This window comes from Sipha flava, unplaced genomic scaffold (assembly GCF_003268045.1).
Source record: "Sipha flava isolate LNK unplaced genomic scaffold, YSA_version1 75_pilon_pilon, whole genome shotgun sequence".
NCBI lineage: Eukaryota > Metazoa > Arthropoda > Insecta > Hemiptera > Aphididae > Sipha > Sipha flava.
Window position 1 is genome coordinate 1,739,760 of NW_020273615.1, and position 24,030 is coordinate 1,763,789.

General features: G+C 29.1%; 1 protein-coding gene and 1 pseudogene across 2 annotated transcripts in view; one reads left to right on the forward strand and one right to left on the reverse strand.

Annotated features, from left to right (window-relative positions):
• The window catches only part of LOC112692583 (low density lipoprotein receptor adapter protein 1-like), a 34,851-nt gene extending 33,880 nt beyond the window's left edge, over positions 1-971 (reverse strand). The window contains exon 1 of one of the 2 annotated variants that reach the window (XM_025567302.1): positions 664-971. In XM_025567302.1, coding sequence (XP_025423087.1) covers positions 664-712 — 49 coding nt within the window. In that variant the 5' untranslated portion in view covers positions 713-971. The remainder of the gene's footprint in view (positions 1-663) is intronic. The other variant, XM_025567301.1, reaches the window with a different exon arrangement.
• A 13,509-nt stretch (positions 972-14,480) lies between these two features.
• On the forward strand, positions 14,481-23,484 carry LOC112692623 (annotated as a pseudogene).
• Positions 23,485-24,030: the final 546 nt, after the last annotated feature.

Sequence of the window (24,030 nt, forward strand, 5' to 3'; positions counted from 1 at the left end):
GAATGATCTATGTTTACAGTTGGCAATCATCAACAAATTAAGTAATATCAGTATTATAGAAGTTTGTTTAAGAAAGTAGTCGGTAAATTTGTACCTATATTTATAATTCCTCCCCCAATCAATATGTTTTAGCTCCGGCCCCTTTGCATATGTGTACCTTGTTTTATTATTTTACATTTAAACCGAATAGGAATCGTTTTCTATTTGTGGCTTTGTAACATGTGTAATATGTAATATATGTATTTTATTTACTTTGCTTTATTATTATAAAGAAGTTTGTTTAGTAATAAAAATAAAATTGACTGTTAAACTCGTTTAATTAAATTAAATGTTTTGTCATGTTTCGAATACTATATTGTATACACAATTGAAACGATGTATTTTGGTTACAGTTGTTTGAGTATTATATCTTGTCGTTTAGTTGATTTTCATTTCTGTAGTGTTAATAATCAAGAAGAATATATTTTTGTTGTACACACAGTCTTGCGGTTTTAAACCCTATTAAGATTTACATTTGTGAGCCACATAATGTGTTGTCATCATTGTTGATTTCAAATGATACTAAATATATAAGCGTTTGTTTTTCATCCGAGAACACTAATTGTTGACGCGAAGAAAAAAAAACCGTGTAGAAAATGTACGTCATAAATAAATTTCACTTACTCTTGTGTTTCGAGTTTCCTTTCCATATAGATTTAAGCGACAGTGGCATTATGGCGACGGAGAAGTTTGTCTTTTCGGTTTTTCGTCGGATTCGTTTCTCTTTCTTTCGAACGCTTTATGAGTACCACACGGACAACGACGGTAAATACAACGTACTTCGACGGTTGATACTGATATAAACAACGATATTTACGTACGAGTCGATAAAGACGTAAGACTTGACACTCGCGAGCGCGCGTAAAACAATCAAAACTCTCACCGTTCACTACGCCGCACACGACGGACTGCGATGGTCGGTAACGTGCGCGTGGTTCCGCGGTCTCTCTCCGTTCGCCCAATAGACTGCTCTTGACACCACCACCACCAGCCCCTTCTATCCCCCCGCCCTACTCTTCGTTCACCAGGCCGCCGTTCGCTTACCGGTGTACGACGTTCGACCGTAACCACGGTCACACAGCTGTCACGCAGCAGACAACGTTCACGAGCAGCGGTCATGGCATCCACGGTCGTCCGGTGTTTTCGTTGTGGCGCATCGGCCGACCGTCCCGTCTCGAAAGGTATCGACGACCGGGAAAGATTCGTAAACGGAACAATGCTGAACGATTGCGGTGCAACAACAGACGACGTCGGTGGACGGACGACCAAGTGCCCCGATGGTGCGACAACCGTTCGAATGTTCGGCGAACACCCGGAATCGGGTCAAAGGCACTCTTTCGGCGCGTACGTGATACCATTCATAACTGAGACCATATGATAGGTGTTTCGTGTGCAACGTATAACCTACAGTCGATGTTCATTAAACGAAAACTATGAAAAATCATTTGTAATTCGCACGCCTCATTAAACGTAGATAACGTTCGTGTACGATTCTACAATTACTTCGATCTTTAATACAGTAATTAACAACGTTGGCATTGTTATTGATACTCCAAATTTTCGAACATCTATCATTATCCCTATATTTTTCAGGTGTTTCGTCTGTACGATGAAGGTTTTTTTTTTAACCGTGAAACAATATTTTTGTAACAGAGCAATAGATAACATTTAAACGTTATGCGCCACTTATTGGTCCATTACACGATATGTTGTCCGATGTTCGCATTTTATGTGAAACGCACGGAACGTAAAGTTATCTTATTCGAAAAATAAATAACAACATAATGGTGATGGTTTAAAAACCATTATTTTTAAAACTGTGTAACATATTTCATTTTTGCCGTTAGTAAATACAGTTTAAATAATAGTGCAACGCTCATACCATAATATAGAATAATAAACAAAACATTGATTCAAAACATCAAAATCAAGAGGCTTAAATTCCCATGTTATAATTGTATAGCAATACATGTGCGCTCAAAAATACACGATCATAGCTGCACGCTATTATCGTACGAGTAAAATATGAACGGTAAGGTGAAAAAACGTGAAGATACATTACACTCGTCATTATGTTAATGCTTTGGTATTTATTGCTCAAAGGCAAATCGTTAAACATGATAATAACCATAGTACAAATAATAAGGTCGAGTAAAAATGTTTACGTTAAGTGTTAAATTTTTAAAATTACAATATGATAATTGTGTACACGAGTTGAACTGTAATGGAATAGTTTACCCACTCCATCAAAATGTCGATTGCATTAAATAGGTGGGTTCAATATTCCAATTTATTATAATAGGCACCTATTCATATTCAACACAATACCAAATGGGCGAATGTAAGTTCCTACTCGAGACCTAGCAGATAAAAAATACTGTATTTTAAATGCATGTTAGTTCCTACATGACGAGATAAAAAAAATAATAAAAAATTGTTTGTATACATTTAGCTTTGAGTGAAGTGTATTTTGATGGTGAAGATGTATTAGTATAGTATTAGTAGAAATTTTACTCACCAACGTTACATACAGTTAGCTTTACCAGCGTATAAAGTTTCAATAAATATATTAATTTATTAGAAAAAATAAAATAACCAATATATGATTATATATTCGTACATCCCAAATAGGAAGTATTGGATAATCACAGAGTAATTTTTCCACTGTAAAAAAACTAACACAATGTTTTTAAATAAAAATTATAACGTCATTCATCTTTACTAATTTATGTAATGGTACATACGATATTTTTACTACTCATACATAATACAACACAAATAGTATCAAATATGTTCACAATACAATACGTTTTGTTAATTTTATTCAGGTAATTTATACACTAATTGTATTAATATTAAATCATAAAATTGAAATAGCGCTGCATAAAACGGCATTCCCACTATTAACTGTATTTATAATCTCAAAATTTCGCGACTTATCTTTATCATATTTAAAATATTCTGTTAATTTCTGAGTGGATACGCAAGATGGAAAATTGATCATAATGTTTTTGCTGTTTTCGAGTTGTAAATGAAACCCATTATTAAAACGCACGCATACTTTCTTTCGATCGGCGTATACGAGTATGATTTATTTTTATATTTTACGCTAACATTTTAAGATTTATACTATTGGCGCACATGTAATGTTGCAAACATAAAACAACGTGATTGTCATATACGATATGTGCTGAAATAATTTACTCGTTAGCACACAACAAATAAAGAATACCTAAGAAGTATGATACCATAAATTATGTGCCGACGACTGTCTTTAATTGTCATTTCTAATGACGGTTTTGAGATTATATTACACTCGGGTTGAATAATATACTTAATTATAATTTTTCAATCAAGACAGCACGGTATAGTTATTATTACACAAAATACGCATAAGTTGCACTACGTTTTGTTTATCAAATAGTTTTTAAAAAATTTAGTTTTCCATTATTTTTTTATCGTAAACGGCAATAAAATAACATTGCGTTGTTTATAAATAAAACGCATATCGTTAATATTAAATGCTTGGCAAATAACATTATGTTTACGTCGAAGATATTTTGTCAAAACTCCTAATGAAAGATCGCTGTATACACTCACTAGCAACAGTATCTACTGGTCGTCGTAGTGTAACTGTAGCGTCACTACGTTTATTTTAAGAGCCAAATGTCATTAGGAATTTGTCATGTGAGTAACTGCTAGTGGCGTAGTAGAGCATCGAATTACTTTCGACGTGCGATACTGCGATTCGAATAGTTTAACATAATGTTAAATATATATATAAACTGCATAATATTTAATAATAAAACATAACTGTGTGGCGTACATATATGTTACATACCGCACAGTTGGTTTTTTACCCAAATACTTCCATAAGAAATATTTTTGCCGATATCGCGAAACCGTTTGCCAATTATTTTTGGTATTCACGTTTTATCGAATATTCTAAGCGATCTCGTTTGAGCTAACACATTTAATGACTAAATTCAATGGCCACCATAGTTACACGGCATAATATTTTAACTAAAATGTTGTGCAATGTTTTCTTAAAAAATTCAAACATTTGTTGTAAAACATTATTTTCTAGATCCTGGTACATATAAACTTTTATGAACTGTATGTTATTACTTGACATCAGTAAATCATGAAAAAATAATTGAGAGTTGTGTAAATTTGCGAATTATATTTAAATATGGTTCATTAGATCGATTACAAAATTGTATTCTAAATATATTTGCACGATTATAAATTCAATAATGAATGCAATCAACTTTCAAATAAATAAATACCAATTTAAGTTTGAAATAATAAAAAAATATTACATTATTAAACAATTCGTTTCGTAGATATTTATTTAGTAGCATGTACTTACCAAAAAATGATTGTTCAGCACGGTTATCTAATAATTGTAAATTTAAAATAAACAATATATTTTTAATTATGATTATTAATTTAAAAACATGTATCAAGTATTTTTATTCATAGTATTGGTTTTCATAGCTTATACATGAGACATATTTTATAATTTTTAAGCAATTACCAAAAAAATTGTTAATTAACAGAAATGCCATCTACTAATTATTAAGGACTGCGACAATATTACAATATTTGGTCATGACTAGTTCGAATTGGTGAATATCCAGGTAAACAAAAATATTTGTGATAACATTTTCCTCGAACTTATGGAATATTTAATTATACCGAATTAATTACGGTTTAAAATCGTCTCGAATTCAGAACGTTATACTCACCGGCTCGTTCTAAATACTGTATATTTTTCAATATCTTGTAACTCTTTATGTGCTTGAAATTAAATGGGTGACATTAAAAACTGTACACTTGAAAACGTAATCTGTTTAAAGACTAGAGTGGTGATTTGGATGGGGAATAGTTAATTCCTACACGGTAAAAAAAAGGTGAGTACGTTAGTTCCTACATGATTAACCGATACCTACTTAAACGTTTAGAAATATCGAAGATAAAATAATACAGAAAAGTAGACATAATTGAAACAATTATTATTTTTAAGTATATAGAGCAGTAATTTTCAACCTTTTTAAACTGCCACCTCTTTAAATGCAAAATATTTTCTCTAAAAAAAAAAAAAAAAAATAATGAAGAAAAAATGGGATGCTAGAAAAGAGTATAAATTAAAATGAAATAGAAAATATACAGTTGAAATTTTTTAAACAATAAGAGAATAATTGAAATTAATAATAATTATGATCAGTGGAATAGTTGTACTTGGTGCTATAGAGCCAATTTTTTGCTTTAGATTGAATGGGAACGTATCAAATCTAAGATTATAATGAAAAGTTAATCAGACGCAAAGATGGTAAAAAAAATAATAAAAACATAATAAAGATAATAAGTTTGAAAACAATTACAGATAATCAAATACATGTCGACCTGCTGATAGATATTTATATTTTTTTTCCTCACGTTTATGTTATAGATAATATAATTAAACTTCATTGTTCAAAAACAATAATAGTTAAGTAAAAGCACGAAATTCAGCATAATATCAGTACTTCAATTTTTATTTTTCTTCGGTTTTAATTTTTAATGTAAATATACATTACATTAAAACGACCCTACTGTACAAGACTTGCTCACCATCCCATAAAACAAGTTCATCGCCTACCGGGGGGTGATATCACCCAGGTTGAGAACCACTATATTATTATCGATCGCTTTCATGTTAATTTATATTATATAAATAATAGTTGAAATTCTTCAAAATCAAAATATGTATTTTTTCATTATTTACTTTATAAGAGTAATTTCAGGAAAATTTTTTACTATATCAAATATATGTACCCATGATTTCAAATGTATCATCAAACATATAAGCAAAGCCGTGTTGTGCAAGGTGTTCAAAAAAAAGGGTGACAGAAAATTTAGAATGGCTGTATAAATCAAATCTCGGAAAAAAATTTTATTATTTATTACTTGTACTTATAATAATAATTTATGGTAAACATAATATAAAACATGTTTTGAATGATAACTAAAAATAATTATAACATTTTTGAAATTTAACAAAACTTAGGACAGTGTTCAGATTAAAAAAAAAAAAAAGTTGGGGAGACAGCAAATTTATTTTTATAACATGGATGGACGTACCCGACCTTCCCGATGCGATAATGATCGCGATATATGGCCGGTATACTGACAGAGAAGGGTGGTTCAAGTAAAAAGGCAAATCTTGTTGATGTTAAATTAGTGGATTATATTAAATGTTTAAATATAGAGTTAAAAAGCTTACAATAGTATAAACTTAGGTACTAAAGGGCCAAGGGTGAGGACACATACAAAAAATACCTTGTCCAAAAGGAATAACAATATTAACTATACAATATAATAATAAATATATGTATAACAATTTACAACCTTGGCCAGTAAACGCAAAATGTACGGCACACGTTGAGGCAATAAAACCAATGTTTTTTATAATTGTTGTGGACGAGCGCATGTAAAACACAAAGCGGTGATAAGAACTATACGTGAACGTAAAAGAAAGAACCGGCACACGCGTTGATTAAAATGGATCAAAAAATCCACGGACCGTAATCAAAAAAAGACGCCAGACGGTAAAAAAAAATGACGACCGACCTTAAACACATCCCGTGACGCAAAATATCATGAAGACGAATGCACCCTAGTGGCGAGGAGGCTGATGACGCGTCGTCAAAACGTCATGGAACAAAAACTGATTGATGACAGATGTCGATGTTGCTGGGGCGGGGAGAACAGCCTCCACGGCTGCGTCGGTCATCGATGAATATTGACGTTAAACCTCCATCGATACCATGGAAGTTATCTGCGCAGCGTTCTTCCAGTACCGAACAATGGATAACCAAATAGCATCTGAAAATACATTTATCTCAAATTTTTTGAGTTAATTAATTTTTTATTTAATTTAGATCTTTTGCTTAAAATTACGCCATTCGCATGTGCTGTCTTTGTCTAACATACGTAAAACATAATAAATTTGCGTTCAGTAGTTCAAATGTAATAATGTTATCTTTAGTATTAAACTGACCAATAATAATATTTTCAGAAAAGAACATTATCTCTGTTTTGTTGATCGATTTTGCCGATATTTTAATTTTCAAGCGGATTACACGATTTTTTTTAAATTGTAAAATTTTACCTACTCCTTACTCATTTAAAAGCTGATTAAATCAGAAAAAACTGACCAACAGAACACAAATAATATTTTTCCCTTAAAGTTTAATTTTAGGTCAGTTTACTATAATATTTATTAAAGCTAACTATCTACGTTTAAACTACTGAACGCAAATGTACTATATTGTACGTTTGTCAGACATGGACAATACATGCGATTCTGGCGTCTTCTTAATAAAACATTTTAGTTTGACTGATTTCAGATAGTTAGAAATTATTATTTTGAGACTCTGATGTTCAGAATCAGTATCGTATTCAATGGTGTAGTCATTAGAGATACACTCACACATCGAAATCCTTTTTTACTTTCGATTATTTGATCGTAATTTCATATTCATATGAGTAGATAGTCAATGACGAAAAAAAAAACTTTTCTATTTAAATATTTATGTAAATTGAAATTACAATAAATTAATAGTTTTAACAAAACATGTTCATAATGTGGATTATAATGTAATAATTAATTATGTAAAATTGATTACCTATTCCACAGAACTGGATAGATACCTTTATTTGATTGTTTACATTTGAATTATAGTATTAACCAATATAATTAGCATTGTTTCTTGTTGTATACAAATTAGTATTAACAAACAGAATTAATACCGATTGCATTTTCCAATACCAATCAATAATCTATATTATTTCATCTGACATTTGGAACATAAATCATTATAATGTACCTAGTTTGAATTTAAGACCAAATTGATATTCACTAGTTTATTTTTTATTTTTATTTTTTGTGATTAATAAAAGTTTCAATTTTTTCGATTTTTCTATAGGTTTTAAAAAATCAAATCATGCGTACTACTAAAATGTCTGATTGGATATCAATGAATATTTTAAGATAACAAATAATTATATTATTTAAAAAAAAAAAATAAAAATATTATTTCCAAGCTATTTAAATCGAAAACGGAGATAACATTTTAAACTTTTTTACTCCAATACTGTTTCGAAACAAATATTATCAAAATGCGAAACATATAATTTATTATTATACGCCATACGTTTTATCGAAACACATAAAAGCACTTTTTTAACGAGCTTAAGATCATTTTTTTTTAAATTTTTTTTTTTTTAATATTTAATTTCTTTTAACATTTTTTCTATAAAAGAATTAAACTATAAATTTAGCTGAAAAATGTAAGTACAATAAATATGATATTGGTTTTAAATATTTCGTTTTTTTTGTATACTCATATTTGTATTATATTTAGTGTTATACTAACTGCAAATATTTATGAGTTATGATCTATACTAATGTAAATTTAAAACTGTACAAGTATGTATAGGTTGTATGGACATTTAATCTTATTAATTACAAAATATTTTAAAGATAACATTTTATATATTGCTATGTACAAAACAGATATAACACATTGTTGAAATATACCTACCAATCAAAATCATCGACTAGAAAATAATATGCCAAAATCGTTTAGCAAAAAAAAAAATTAACAGATAATAAAATAAAAACTATGGATAAGTACAGGATAAGTAAAACAAACAATGATATTAAATAAAAGATATACAATTTTAAGTTACTTAGACAAACAAATATTGAGTTTGATAATACAGTATTCGCTGTTTATTTGAAAGTAATTCCATTCGGACATTTGAGTTCATTAACCGAATGAATCTGACGAAAGCCCCAAACAAAAAATTAAAAAAATGCTGCACTAATTAATTTTTCAAAAATGTATTTATATTAAAAACATTTATTTAGATTCAGATTAGTAAAATAAAAATATGTATATGTAATATATTTGTGTACATTTTAATGTGCATGTATATTAATAAATGAATGTATAAGTTAAATAGATTCAAAAATAAAAAGTTGTATCTATCGCTGATAAAATAAGTAATTTTTTTTCCATCAAGCCTTTACCCGATAATACTCAAATTACGTTAAAACGATTACTATGATACCTATGTGCCCAATTCGTTCCTGATAGAAACCCATTTTTGGGTTTCCAATTGTTAAATTACCTTGCATTAACCGGTGTATTGTGAATTTTTTTAGATTTTTAATTTTTATTTAGTAGTCCATTTTTGTTCTGTATATAAGTATAGAAACTTCTTGGGAAAGCATGTATGAAGTCCAATAGTCAAATGAATCACTAAATTATGAGTAAGATTACTGTGTCATAAAACAAAAAATAAAATATTTTTTATTGTTTATAAAAAACAGAATATAATTAGGACAGTAATTACTGTCATCTCTTTGTCCGATTTATAGAAATTTTGACCACAAGGTGTACATTTAAAAATTATTCTTCCTGTGACAAATAGTATTATGTTTCTAAAACCACTTGAATCAGACCTTAATTATTGTAATGCAATTAAATTCAATATTATGACTCCACAAGGTTTTCTTGTATTTTTCACATTTCACAATACTCCGAATAACAATTTGTATACGGTATTTTGTAAATTTCCATATGCATAAAAAAAAAAAAATCATAGTTAGGTTAATCAATTATAATTACAGATAAATAACATCTTAACTACATCGGCTTTTCCTCGAAAAATATAATTGACCGGTCTCTAAAAATGTTTACTAAATCATACAAACGTCCTTCAGTAGTCTAAAATCTAAGAATAAATGCTTTAGCACTTTTATTATCACACAGTTTTCTTACTAATTACGTAGTCTTATAATGATAACTATAATGCAAAAAATAACAACGCGAGAATGGATGAATATGATTGTTTCTGATATTAATGATAGAAAATATTTCAGCATAGTGTATTGTAACACGTATGTCCAAATAAATAATGCACTCATCTGTTTCCAAAGAAAACAAAGACAAGTATTTTGATTACATAACTCGATAAAAAAACCCGTTCGTAAATTATTCATTTCTGTATACTATACGTAAAATACTTATGTTATTTATATTATTATTATTTAAATTATGAATTGATTAATTTTTAGTCAATTTAATCATATATTTAATGATTTTTAATTGTTGCTTAATATGGATGTCTAAAATGAATATATATGTTTCCTGATATAAATTTATAGTATTTCTATTTTTGCATATCTATTGCCTATATTTTTGCATGATTGCGAGCGGAAGAATGTTTCCCCTCAAAACATTTTAGTAAGGGAAGCAAATTTATCATTACACCCCCGCATACTTTGGATATACATTTAAAATATTTGACATGTGAACACATATTAAAATTTATACACGAACGGTTTATTATTAATTTTTATTTTATAGTGAAATGTGCTAATGTTCTGTCATTGCCTTACTATATTCACAATTGAGATAGATATCAAAAGTGAATGTACAACGATTAAAATAAATAAATTAAAATATTATTATAAATTTTAAGAATGCAATGTTATCCTTTCAGCTTTCGCAGCACGAAAAAACATAATTTATACAGTATATATATATTGCTTAAGTAATAAATACAATTTTCCGGTCAGGATTAATAAAATATTTTAGTAAAAATATTACGTTCATAGCAAAGTAGTAGCTAACAATTACTTAAGGATATTTGTACAATATTTTCATAAAAAAATATTTTAAAATTTCGTTCAATTGTTTTCCAAAACCATTCAATTAGATAAGAAATCAAAATAATGATCAAAAATAAACAATGAAACAAAATAATGGCATCTTACAAATATATTATAATAATATATAATTTGACAATAATTGCAGTAAAAAATAATGTTATAACAGTAATGAGTTAAGAATATTTTTTCAAAAAACTATAAGAGTTCCAAATAGAAAAAAAAGCCCGTTCTTAGTAAAACATATAATATAATAATGTATGTTAATGTATTCACATTATTATCAATAAAAAACATAACGGCGGTGATGACGTGACAACAATATTGTTGTTAACAATATATGTTGAATTGAATAACGTATGCAATAAACAGCCAACGCAAGGTCGGTTAGTGGTTAGTTTGCAATATATTATAGGAAAATGGACTTTGACTGAATATAGAAAAGTTCTTTATCTATTGTGACATTACTATCGTGTTTGTACTGGTGGAATTAAACCCAGAATTTCAACACCGAATATCAATGAATCCTTTGTTATTTCGGGAAGACGTAGTACTAGCGAAAAAAATTCGACCAACTGTTTTCAAATTTTATCATTTTTATTAAAACAAAGACTAAATAAAATATTCAGTTTCTTCGTACTAAATCCTTCAATATTCGTGCATACTATTGTTTTATAATTTAAGTTAATTTTATGTCATTAATTTGCATTGTATTTCTTTATAAATACAATTGTAATATGCGATGTTATCTTCATAATAATGCAACATTATCAGCCCCATAATTCTTTCGGTACATATCGCAATATAATACGAATATATAATAATATACAATATTAAAATGACCAATTATTATTCTACAGCATAGAACCTAGCATAAGCGTACATAACATACTATAAAGTTAATTGCTATATAGATATTCGAATTACAATTTAAAACTATTTTCTCAGTAATTTTACGTGTATTATATTAAGTTCATCATATGTTGTCGTCTTTCGTTATGTTTTTATGGGAAATTATAAAAATTACCCATCATTCAATAAAAAAAAAAAAAAACAGGTAACATTTATCTCAAAATATTTGAATTATTTTAAATACACGTTTTTTACGTAATTATTTATAAAACAAGTAAATAAATAAATACATGACAATTTCAAAAGTGTGCAGTAAATTATGATCAATTTTAAATCTACTTTCTTATTGATAATTTCAACGAACGTGACCACGACGACAATACAGCTGTACATTGAAACTAGCTTTCTGTCATTATTTTCTCTTTTAATTAATAACAGTTATGAGGCTTCGTTTTTTACTATATTTTCAACTGGTGATGTTTTTCCACTTTTATCATAAAAAATGTTTTGTTAAAATATAATTGTGTTTTTATTTAATTAATTTTCTTAAATAATTATAATGTATTAATAATAGCAAGAATATATATAAAAAAAAATTATAGGTATGAGATAAATATACATATTGTAATCTATAAAATTTCTTAACAAAAAGTTATATTTTCCTTTATAAAAAAATTATACCTATATGCTAATTTTCATCTTATAGCGTGAAAAAAATAAAGATGTTTCCATAGCATATTTTATCTACGACAGAAAAATACAATTAACGTAATAATACTTATTTAGCAAAACATTTCATCATTAAAAACAAAAGAAACGAAGTGAAACTGGGTTGAACATGTGTCAACTATATTAGAACATATTTTTTATGGACATAAAACATAGTAAACATTTACGTTGAATTTCATAAGTTATCACTGTCATATTTTAAACAATTCTATCTGTGTGTAGGTACATATTGTACTTACGCGTCAAAATACATTTTATAAATTATGAACTACTCGTAATCTTATCGTGAGAATAGTAACCCGGGAGAGGACATTTAACTTGGGCGTGTCACGAAAACCGAAAAACTCTTTAATAGGTTTTAAATGTCCGTCATTGAGCATAATATTATTGTAGTGGAAATACTTTTAGTGCATACACCACAGTACGGGTTTTGTTTATCGATATTATAACATTACATAGTGTGCTGACCTATCAACATATGTTGATATATAATATATTGGACAGTAAGTTGTACCGACGATCATATAAAACCATAGATTTACAGTAAATGTTTACATTATTCAAATTATTTTACTGAATAACACGGTGAATCTAACCGAAGCACATCCGATTTGTTGTAAACTGTCAGTCAACAAATATATATTGTAATTTGACGCCTAATTGTATTGAAATATAAGACACGAAAAGCCAATTAATGGAAGTGTAGGATAAGTATCAACAATCTCCGGTGAACTGTTACACTCAGAGCACCATAATAAATATACTCTGAACAATTTGAGTTTAGATTTTTAATTGTTTTGTAATTATTTATAAACAATTGAAAGCTTATCAATTGATTTTTTCTTTTATAACAATTGATTTTGATTTCGTCAAAAGTTTTATCGATAGTTTTACGTCAGATTCAACCCTATAAAATTAAAATATCCACCCCTCCAGTCTAGAAAATTTAAGCTAAATACGTCTAATCCAATGTAAAGATTATTAATTTTTAAAATCAAACTAAATACTGAGATAATAACATAGTATTACGTAAATTACAAAATACCAACCATGTATTCAATTTTAATGTATATATATCTTATTTAAAAGTGGATATTTGATATGATTAAAAAATAAATCATTAAATATAAAAAATGGAATTCAGATTCAAAATACTGGTACGATTTAATTATAATCAAAAGTCTAAATAAATCCATAAAAATAAGAAATAAACATTTTTCGGAGAAATGTGACGAAGGAATGATTTCGGATACTTTCAAATCATCACTAAAAGTCATACTTGCTTTTTCTTTATTTTAGTATTATTTGAAAAGTATTTTATGAACAATACGTATGAACTATAAATATATTTAAGATTTTCTTATGCATCTAAAATATTTGAGTATTTTTTTTTTTTTTTTGTGTTTTTTCCAATACTCTAATTCGAAATTATAACTACTACATAGGTCTGTTCGACTATACCTTTATCCTTATTATGGTTATTATGAACACAGTGGTAATATGCGTTGGATCTCCGAATCGTCCACATGTTAATTACCGCGAACCATTCTATAGTTTCCGATAGCAGTATCAAACGTTTACACCGCGCTGCTCGTACCTGTTATGTATACAACATTTTAATTGGGTTAAAAGCACGCAAACACGAACCGTTGAATACGGGCGCGAGCTCATTAATAGTTTAATATAATTATCCAAAATGAATTCAAACCCAACTACTTCCAATACTAGTAACGCATCTCGACAATATTTACGAATTAATAAAAAAAAAATCCCGTCACTCGTCATAAGTAAAAACAAACTGATGTCAAATAGTAACGCATCTCGACAATATTCACGCAATAATAAAAAAAAAGTCCCGTCACTCGTCATAAGTAGAAACAAATTGATGTCAAATGATGGTGACCCCAATTTATCGTACCCAAATTCGGATAACGAATTTAGATCACCAAGAAAAACCGGTAGGACTCGCAGTACTTCAAATGAAAAGTCATCCCTTTTCCACACACCAAATCGCTATTCGGCATTAGAACTCTAGGAATCGGACCAAGTTAAAACACTCCCAAGTACAAAAAACGACAGCAATAAAGAAAACAACGCTCATAAATCACAGGCTAGACCAAAATTCCCCCCATCTATGTCGACAACATTTGCTAAATTCCACAAGTCATTAGATAACTCAATCCTCGATGAATTTCCCATCACTACCACAAAATCTGCCTTAAAACTGAATCTGGGCTCTATTGAAGAACTCCGACAGTTACAGGCATAGGCGTCATTACGGGGTAGCGAGGGGTAGCCATTGCTACCCAACCATTGTCATTGGGGTAGCAAATTAATAGCTATGACACCCCACGAGAAATGTATGTAACATTTTATTGTTTTTTTTTTCAGAAATTAATCAAATATAATCTTAATCTATCTATATATATAAAATCAAAATACCATTTAGTCACTGATCGTTGATTGTTATATTTTTATCAACTCTTATGAACAATTCACTAGGACTTATTCTTCTAAGGACACGTGTTTTAGAGGTCAATTATGTAAATTATGCTCAATATTTCATAATATGTTATTGTGTATTATGTATTTAACGTTCAAAGTGTTAAATGTTGACTAGTTTTATTTTTTTTAGATTTCACACAGTCAATATGGGAGGGAGTGAGAATGGGCTAAAAGCTTTTTAGCCCTCCTCCCTCTGTATTACCAATGTTGCTACCCTAGGTTTTATTCCAAATGATGCCCCTGGTTACAGACCAATAGCCTCCTAACATCTTTATCTGAAATGTTTAAAAAAATCATACACAACAGATTACTTAACTAATTGAACATCACGGACACTATTCTAAAATTCCAATTTGCGTTTAGTTATCAAACCACTCTACCGTCCAACAACTTATACAAATAACGGAAGACATCAACTCTGCGTTATAGTATTATTATTATGGTATTTACAAATTTAAAAGAAATTATCATTTTTTTAACAATAATTTAGCTTTCTAATAAGTTTTTATTTATGTTTTAATCTTACCGCCAAGCTAAATTTCGCCGATTGAAAAATAAACATTATCGATGATGTAAAATAAGATATTAGAAGTTTTTACTAATTGTCACAACATGTATAGTACTTTTATAAAAAAATATACAGTTTAAGCTTGAAATTAATAAATTAAATAGATTTATAATACCTAGGTCGTTGAGAGTTACATTAATTGACACTTTGGAATGTCATCATAACACTAATTTTTTTTTAAATTTTTTTTTTTTTTAATTTTTGAAGATCTTGTGAACTAAAATACATATATTTATTAAATACTTATTCAATATAATATTTTTATGAAAATAATAAATATATATAAAATGTTTTTTTTTGCATATTATAAGTGTGGTTCTACCGTTTTGTTTTTAATTAGTTCATATTAAATGTCTACGTCTGAAATATCATAACATTAATTATATTACAATAAAATACATGCATTATGTGTATAGTAAACATGACACTTCATATGTTATTTTGTAAACAATAGTTTTATTTGAATATCCATCAGACTGCGTAATACTCGCAAATGTTGTCGGGGCCATTCGAATGGGTATGGAGAAACAACGTGATTATTTAAATTAAGTTATTTTGGAAAAACAGTAGAAGAATTCAATGAAACCGGTACACTTATAAGTTGTAATGACCGTGACCCTTATTTTTAAAGGCCAAGGTTTCTATAGGTCTTTGTCCGATCAAAAACCTATCCAATCGCTATGATCAACAAACCGTAACGTTCCGGTGTGATTAAACGGTTTCGCTGTGTACATCAATGGCAGATTCGGATCTTAATTTGGACGCGTAGTCTTTGATGACAAAACAATTGCTCCATTTTTTTTTCATTTTTTTTTATTTAGGTTTTATTTTTCGTTTTTTCTTCGATTAATAGTTTACGATTAGAACAAATAAGCAAACGTTTTAAAATATATTAAAAGCAATAAATAACTTAATGCTGAGTAATTTATTATTTTTTAGTATAAAATTATTTCACCGTTATATTTTAACAAACGTATACATACTGTGAAGTATAAAATAATATCAAAACATTAAAAACATTGGTTATAATACTTATAAACATTAAAGAAATTGGGCAATATTTATAACGTTCAATTTAAATGGATAATATGGATATTATCACAATATGTGGACCGGGAACATTGAGTATATATGTACAGTGTTTTAAAGTGTTCTGATATTTCAAATGCAATAAATATGAGTATATATACTTAATAGTTATTTAAAATACACTTCAAAATAATTGACACAGATGTTATGTTTTATTGTTGATTTTATTAAGATCTGAACACTATCGAACACTAAGTACAATGTAAATTTTATTTAATAATACACAAAGTTGAATATTACCGTTTTATTATGATATATATAATAAATAACCTACTCATACTCTGAATTTTTCTTTGTGAAAGTTGCAATATTTTTTTAATTTTTTTTTACATTCATTTTTTATTTGCATAACATTTGTAAAATGCAGTTGCAGTACTATTGATTTATCTGCTATGTATGACTACGGCAATACATGTTTAAGTGCATTTAACAACACTAGGATATTTGAAAATAAATTTAAATTTAAAATTATTTACGCGTTGTTGGTTTAGTTCTACTGGGTTTGTATTATAACGTTGATAAAGATTGTAGCACTCGATTATTCGATGTTCTCGAATTTGAGTTCAATATAAATGTAAATTACAGCGTTTTCAGTACACAGACTTAGACTGTAATCATATGCCATCGATTTGCAAATATGAATACACACACACGAGTATTTTATACTTTTATTATTATTATTATTATTATTAAAAAAAATTGCATCGCGTACGATAAATCAAGCGTCAAGCGATATTACGGTATACATACTGAATATTCAACTGTTGAATTCACGGATAGTTGTTTGGAATATGTCTATTTTATAAAAATGGTTTAAATTGGCCAAAATCATGGGTTTACAATGCCGAGGTTTTCTACTTTCACATATACACATACACACACATTTATGTATAAATATATACAAATAAGTTAGTTAATATAATATATATTTTTCGATTATATATTTCATAAGATTTAAAGCACGAAAAAATAATTTACAAGCAATCAAAACTATTTCACCTACAGTATTGAAAAACTGATTATTTGGCTAATACATTTATATTTTATTTATTAATTTAATTTAATAACAATTTCAAAAACGCCATAGTTATTGTTATATTTATCTTTTAAATCGACATAGAAATTAAAACTATTATAATTATTTAAAACGTATCATAGGGTAATTATTAGTTTTAATTTATAATTACGATTAATAAAATTATAAAGAAACTTATAGTACCAGATAATAATATTCACAAATGAAATTTACAAATATAGGTGTGTGCACAGGTGGTGCCAGGTGTGCATGGGCATTTTCCAAAATGTAAATGAGACCCTAAAAGTAAGGGGCTTATATTTTAACTAATGTTAATCAAATTAAATTAAATTTATTCTAAAATATTTAGTTAAAAATAAATTATGTAATAGAAAAAAATAAAACAAAATGTTATAAATGGTCATGCAAAAATTTCTTATGATAATATAACAGTTACAATTGACTACAAAAGTACAAACCATAAATAATTGAAGATATCTGAGAAAATATACAAGATTCGAGAAAAACGTATTCATTCGAATTAATATACCACAATATTAAATAAGAAATTAAAGTAACGTTTAATTATTTATACATTATGATTTATTATAAATACCAACATGTATTATTCAAATAGAGCACAAAAGTATTGTAGGCATCCCCTGAAACACAGGTCTGGGCACACCTATGCTTATAAATTAATTTTGCACACAAATGTTACTTAAAATTTACATCCAGTAATTAGATTAAGGTGGGTTAAATACATTTACGCAGCTATGTGCAGAGGGAGGAGAAAAGTACATAGAAGGGGATTAAATTTAAACTGTTAATTTATTTAAATAGTTGATTGCTATAGTTGTGAAATGGTCAAACTTATTTTTGTGAATATCTACTAAAAATATAATATTTCTTTGAGAATCTACTTTCATAAGAAATATAATTATTTCTATGGTTTCCGAGTGTTTCGAGCATAAATTAATATATTGTTAACTATCATTGTTATTTTTAATTTTTACTAAAACGATAAATGTACACGTGCAAACATTTAAATGTATCAATGTTAAAAATAATTTTTACAACCTGAGGTATGTTAATTCACCTCTTGTACAGAGGTAGCCGTGCTCGCGTTAAAATATCTTCCTAAAAACAATACAATTGTACCATTCAATTTAAGATAACCTAAAACGAAGTTGTCCATTATAATCACAAAACTCTCTATCTTTTTTTTAATAAGTTTATAATTTATAAGCAGCTCGACATTCTCACGTCTCATTCTTGTAATTTTACTAAAAGCCGCTAATTTTTGATACTGCGACTTCAATAAAAAAAAAAAAAAAAGTATAAGTATACATTATATTCGTAGGAATCCGATTGAATTGAACTTTCGCGTTTAATACGGTTTACCGTGTGCCCCGTGAATCCAGTGACAAACGTTTTAAACGCGCTGTAATGCGTTCTCCGTGTGACGCACGTCATGATATAACATTATGTTGTACGTTGTGGCGTTTTTATTTCACCGCAGTTCGGATTGACCCGGAAATCTGTGCAAGACATCTATCGCACTCGGTCCCGTGACCGTCGAGTGAGAGAGACATTAACAACGTAGTAGGAAAAAAATAATAAAACATCAGATTTGATAGAATCGCATTGCGATAAAGGAATGAAAAAATAAAAAATAAAATATCGATTAACATCGGTTACACAATATTGCGCATTTGCGTTCGTATTGCGGAAGAGTTCAACGGTCGTCATCGTCGTCGTTGTCGTCGTCGTAGTCGCTCGTAGTTCAATGCGTCGCATTTCATTCGGGCGGAATAATGTTATACCGCGGCGTTCTCAACACGCTTCGGCGTGCATTTCATTCCGCGGTCGCACATAGTCGGTCGCGCATACGCGGTAACCCCTCGCCGTTAACGTTGTTCGTGGTTGAGGATGTCAGTGGCGTGCGCAGGGGGGGTGGTGATGGTGGGGGAATATAACCCCCCCCATGGGCTTTTTTTTTTAGTCTTAAAGTTTAAAAACGTATTTAATAAATACAACGAGGCAGTCGCGGTTAAATGGATTGGCGTTAATGAACATACACCGAGACATTCCATTATCTACAGTATAAATAGTTGATGAATTTAGTGTAAAAGCCAGAAGGATGAATTTCCGCCTTGATTGGATTTTTATTTTTTTTTTATTTTTGTAATAACAAAGAATAAAAATTGAAAATAATACATTTTTATGTAAACAACCCCCCCCCATACCAAATTTCTGCGCACGCCACTGAAGGATGTTGTCCGCGTCATAATTATTATTGTTATTGTGAAAACTGTGTGTAGACCGTCTGATCTTGCCGTTTCCAAATGGATCGGCCGCGTTTATTCTACGGGCATCTTGCGACGAAGGGTCTACGTCCCCATACGTCGTTTTATGGCGACCGCATGATACATCATATTATGAGTAGCAGACGAAAACTCTGACGTGCAGTTCGATTGCGCATTTCGTAGGAAAATCAAACCGATTTAGGATTTACTAAAAAGACTTATGATAACATTATTGAAAAAAATATGAACATACAAGGTACCCAATTAAATAAAATTGTTCTCGGTAAAATTGTGTTATGATTTACGATATATCGAGTCCACGAGTACGATAATAAATGTGTACGATGCACACACTTGATAAACTTTAGAGCATGTGCGACGTACGGTGCATTTAAACGAAGAAAAATTAATTATTCAACATTAATTCTTAAAATAACAATTATGCAATCGGATATATATATATATATATATACGTTATAGAACACTGTGATATTGGGTTTATAATGGTATTGTTATACAATGTACAATGTACATGAATTAATATTTTATAAATGCTGATACAACTCTATTTCATTGCAAGACGTTCGTCTTGTATACGTTGACGATAACAATTATTACGAACTAGATCTACCAATATGATGATAACGTTGTTATTGTAATAAATCGATGGATAATAAGAACGATAGAAGCAAAACGCATCAATTTATCGTTGCATTCGACTGGACCGGGTTATTTAATACCCGATCAATAATGCCCCTTCGTACCACCTTAAGTACGTATGCAAATGTTCGATTTTAACCAAAGAAGTCCGTCGGGAACGCTGCAACATCACGGACCGTTGTCGATCGCGCACGGTTGAGCTCGAATGAATGCGATCCATAACGTGAAGACTGCAAAATCGATAATCATATATTTCTAAATTACGCGGATCCGAAATAATAACAGTGCGCGCAGATGAGGTACGGCAACATTTGAACGTCGGTGCTATTATTGTGCACAGCAATCATTCTCATTTTCCACGCTCGTCCGTCTGTATGTTTATCATCGTTATGGGTACGCGCATGGTATGGGGGATGGAGGGAGGGAGAACAAGGGCGGTAAAGGGTTTGCGATTTCGCGCGCACCGTCAACGGCAAAATCGGACAGTATCACAATTATCGGACACAGCAAGTGTACACGCACATTAAACGATATTCAATTTTTTTTTCTCCTCCACAGAGTAATATCACAGTATTATATTTGCCATTAACGTACGACGTAGTGTAATTTAAAATTTCACTTTAACACTCGCGGAAAATGTGAAACCTTAAATTTGAAATCTGTATTTGTATATTACGATAACGGCTAGTGGAATGTACACGTTATTTAGTGCGGAATGACAACAACAATTTTAGAACACCGCAAGAATTATTAACCATTTATCACGCGGATCTTTGGGTGCCATGTCACCACTGTGAATATCAGCTATCTAAAACGGAAGTACACGCGTGCTATTGTTTTTATAAGCGGTATTTGATCTCTTATTTTTTAAACACCTAAATCACGTAGTTATACTCAAGTGTAAACCAAACTAACGACGAAGGTTATTATTATCTATAATAACAGAAGTAAGGTTTATAACACATGAATCACTAAACGCAGAAAGGGCACATGTCCAATATTTTACAAAAATCACTTTATTACATAATCAATTTAAATATTGATAAAAATACATAGTTTATGCAGACGAGGCACATGTCCTATTAAATAGATCCTCGTTAAAAAATACTTTAAAATTTCGTTAATTGCAAAAAAAGCACTTGTCCTGGACATGTGATCTTTTTAGATCAAAATTATACTTTATTAATACTATCGGAACCATATGCGCAACTAGAGTAAAAAATCTGGGGGGCTACAGCCCTTCTACCTAAACTTAAAATAACCTGTAGATTACTCCTACTCTTATACACCATGTTAATATATTTTAGATTCTGAGTCATGTTCGATTTACTGCAATGTGTCTTTTTTTTGTATGTGACACTATTGTGAGTTAAGTATACTGTATGCGGTATGCCATGTATGACATGGAATATTTATAGGAAGCTTAATCTTGATCCGAGGAGAGGGACTAAGCCCCCCTAGCCTTCCAGTTGCGCTGTGATCGGAACTAAACTTGGTGAAATCACTTTATTGTATGACATGACATATTGTTCTATTTATAAATTTAATTTTGTACAATCGTTTATCAGTAAATAAAGATTATAATGATGAAAATGTTGCCATAATTACCTATAAATATAAAATATAAAATAAAATGATTATCAGTGAATAAAGATTGTAATGGTCAAAACGGTCGTAGTCGTGTAAAAACGTTTTGAACGTGTATAACTTTAAAATACAAGTTCAGACTACGAGTGTATTAGTCCTCTCAAAAGAAAAAAAGGGGTTTTTAACAATGAAAAATATAAAAGAATTATTAAGCAAACAAAAATTGAAGGGAAAAAACATACAAAATAGATTAGAAAAATAATAGCTGCAAAGAATGATTCTTCATTAATCCTTAAATAATAGTATATATATATATATATATATATATCAAACTTAATTGTTTTTGTTCGCTATTAATAACTAGTACCTTTTATAATTTTAAATTATTTTTTTCTATTTAAAGTTGTCCAAAAAAATGTTTCAAAGGCAAACAAGAAAAATTTGAAAATATAATGAAAATGTTTTATAAGCTATATTCTAAGAATGAACAAGACCTTCAACTTCAATGAACAATAGAAATAAAATAAATTACAAGAAAACGAAAAAAATAAAACAGAAACAGAAGGAGGAGAAGAAAAACTGAAATCTAAAAGTGTTTAGTAATTTTTAATAGTAGATGGACAGCGTATTCAAGTGTGTAAGAAAGCTTTCATCATCGTTTATAATATTTCTAATAAAATAATTAGACGGCTGGTCGATTTGTTAGAAAATAATATTTCTCCAGTTGATATAAGAGGCAAATATATTAGTGCTAATACTATGCCATATGAGTATGGTCAAAAAATATATGAACATATATTGAGTTTTCCAACAAAGATACTCATTACACAACACGATTGAAGAAATATTAAGACCCTTGTTGAAACTATGCACACAATGTTTATAGACAAGTATCCTGAATTTATCTATATCACTTTATCAATATTATTGGGAGAATTTTAAGAATAATTTTTCATTAAGCTTTGGGACTTCAGTCCTGATGTTTTTTCGAAATGCGGAGAATTAAATATAAAATTAATGAATAAAGATTTAAATGATGTTGCAAAAAGAATAACTGCTGTAGAATTATTATTTTATAAAAATAGAATAAAAGTGTTAGGTCTTTGCTTTGATTTTATGACTGTAGTTGACTTACCTAAATTACCGGTGCAGAAAGTATATTATTATCGTCAATTATCTGTCAACACTTTTGGTATTCATAATTTAAATATGAATAATTTATTTTATTATGTTTATCATGAGACAGCAGTAAGAAAAACGCCAAATGATGTATGCTCTTTCTTGATATACTATAGTTTTGTTGGTGATTATGTTGAGGAATTCCATTTGTTTTGTGACAATTGTACTGAACAAAACAAAGACCACGCTTAGAATGATTATGCCTCTAGTTGAAATTAAAACTTAGTATTTAAATGAATAGCTTTTATAATTTTATTTTATTTTCAGCAATTTCAGTACCCCTAATATTTGGGCTCTAGATACGAGTTAGGTTTTCCTAAACGTTAAATTAAAGGTTATCCTTAGAGCTTATAGCTTCTCGAAATGTTGTACTTGGTTTTGTGATTTGCGAATCAATTTTAGATAATAGAACATAAAATTGATGCTGCGGCATTCTAAAATATTTTTAAAATGAAGTTTCTTAGTTTTGTAAATCATTAAACAACGTATGATATTCCTCAAATTGCTTTCTTTTAATTAACATTTCACAAACCGATGTTGTTCTATGTTTTTGTTGACGATTTTCTTCTTCCTCGTCTAAAATAATTGCCATAATTGCTAACGTTTTTTTGTTAAATTTTGGCATGATGAAATACTTATTATATTATTGCTCTAGTTATTAAAACTATGAGACAACTTAAATAGTAGATAAAATTTGTTTCAAAACACTATGAATCTACGGAAGTGTTAATACTACACTTCTGTAGACTCAACCTCAGTAAGCTGCCATGAT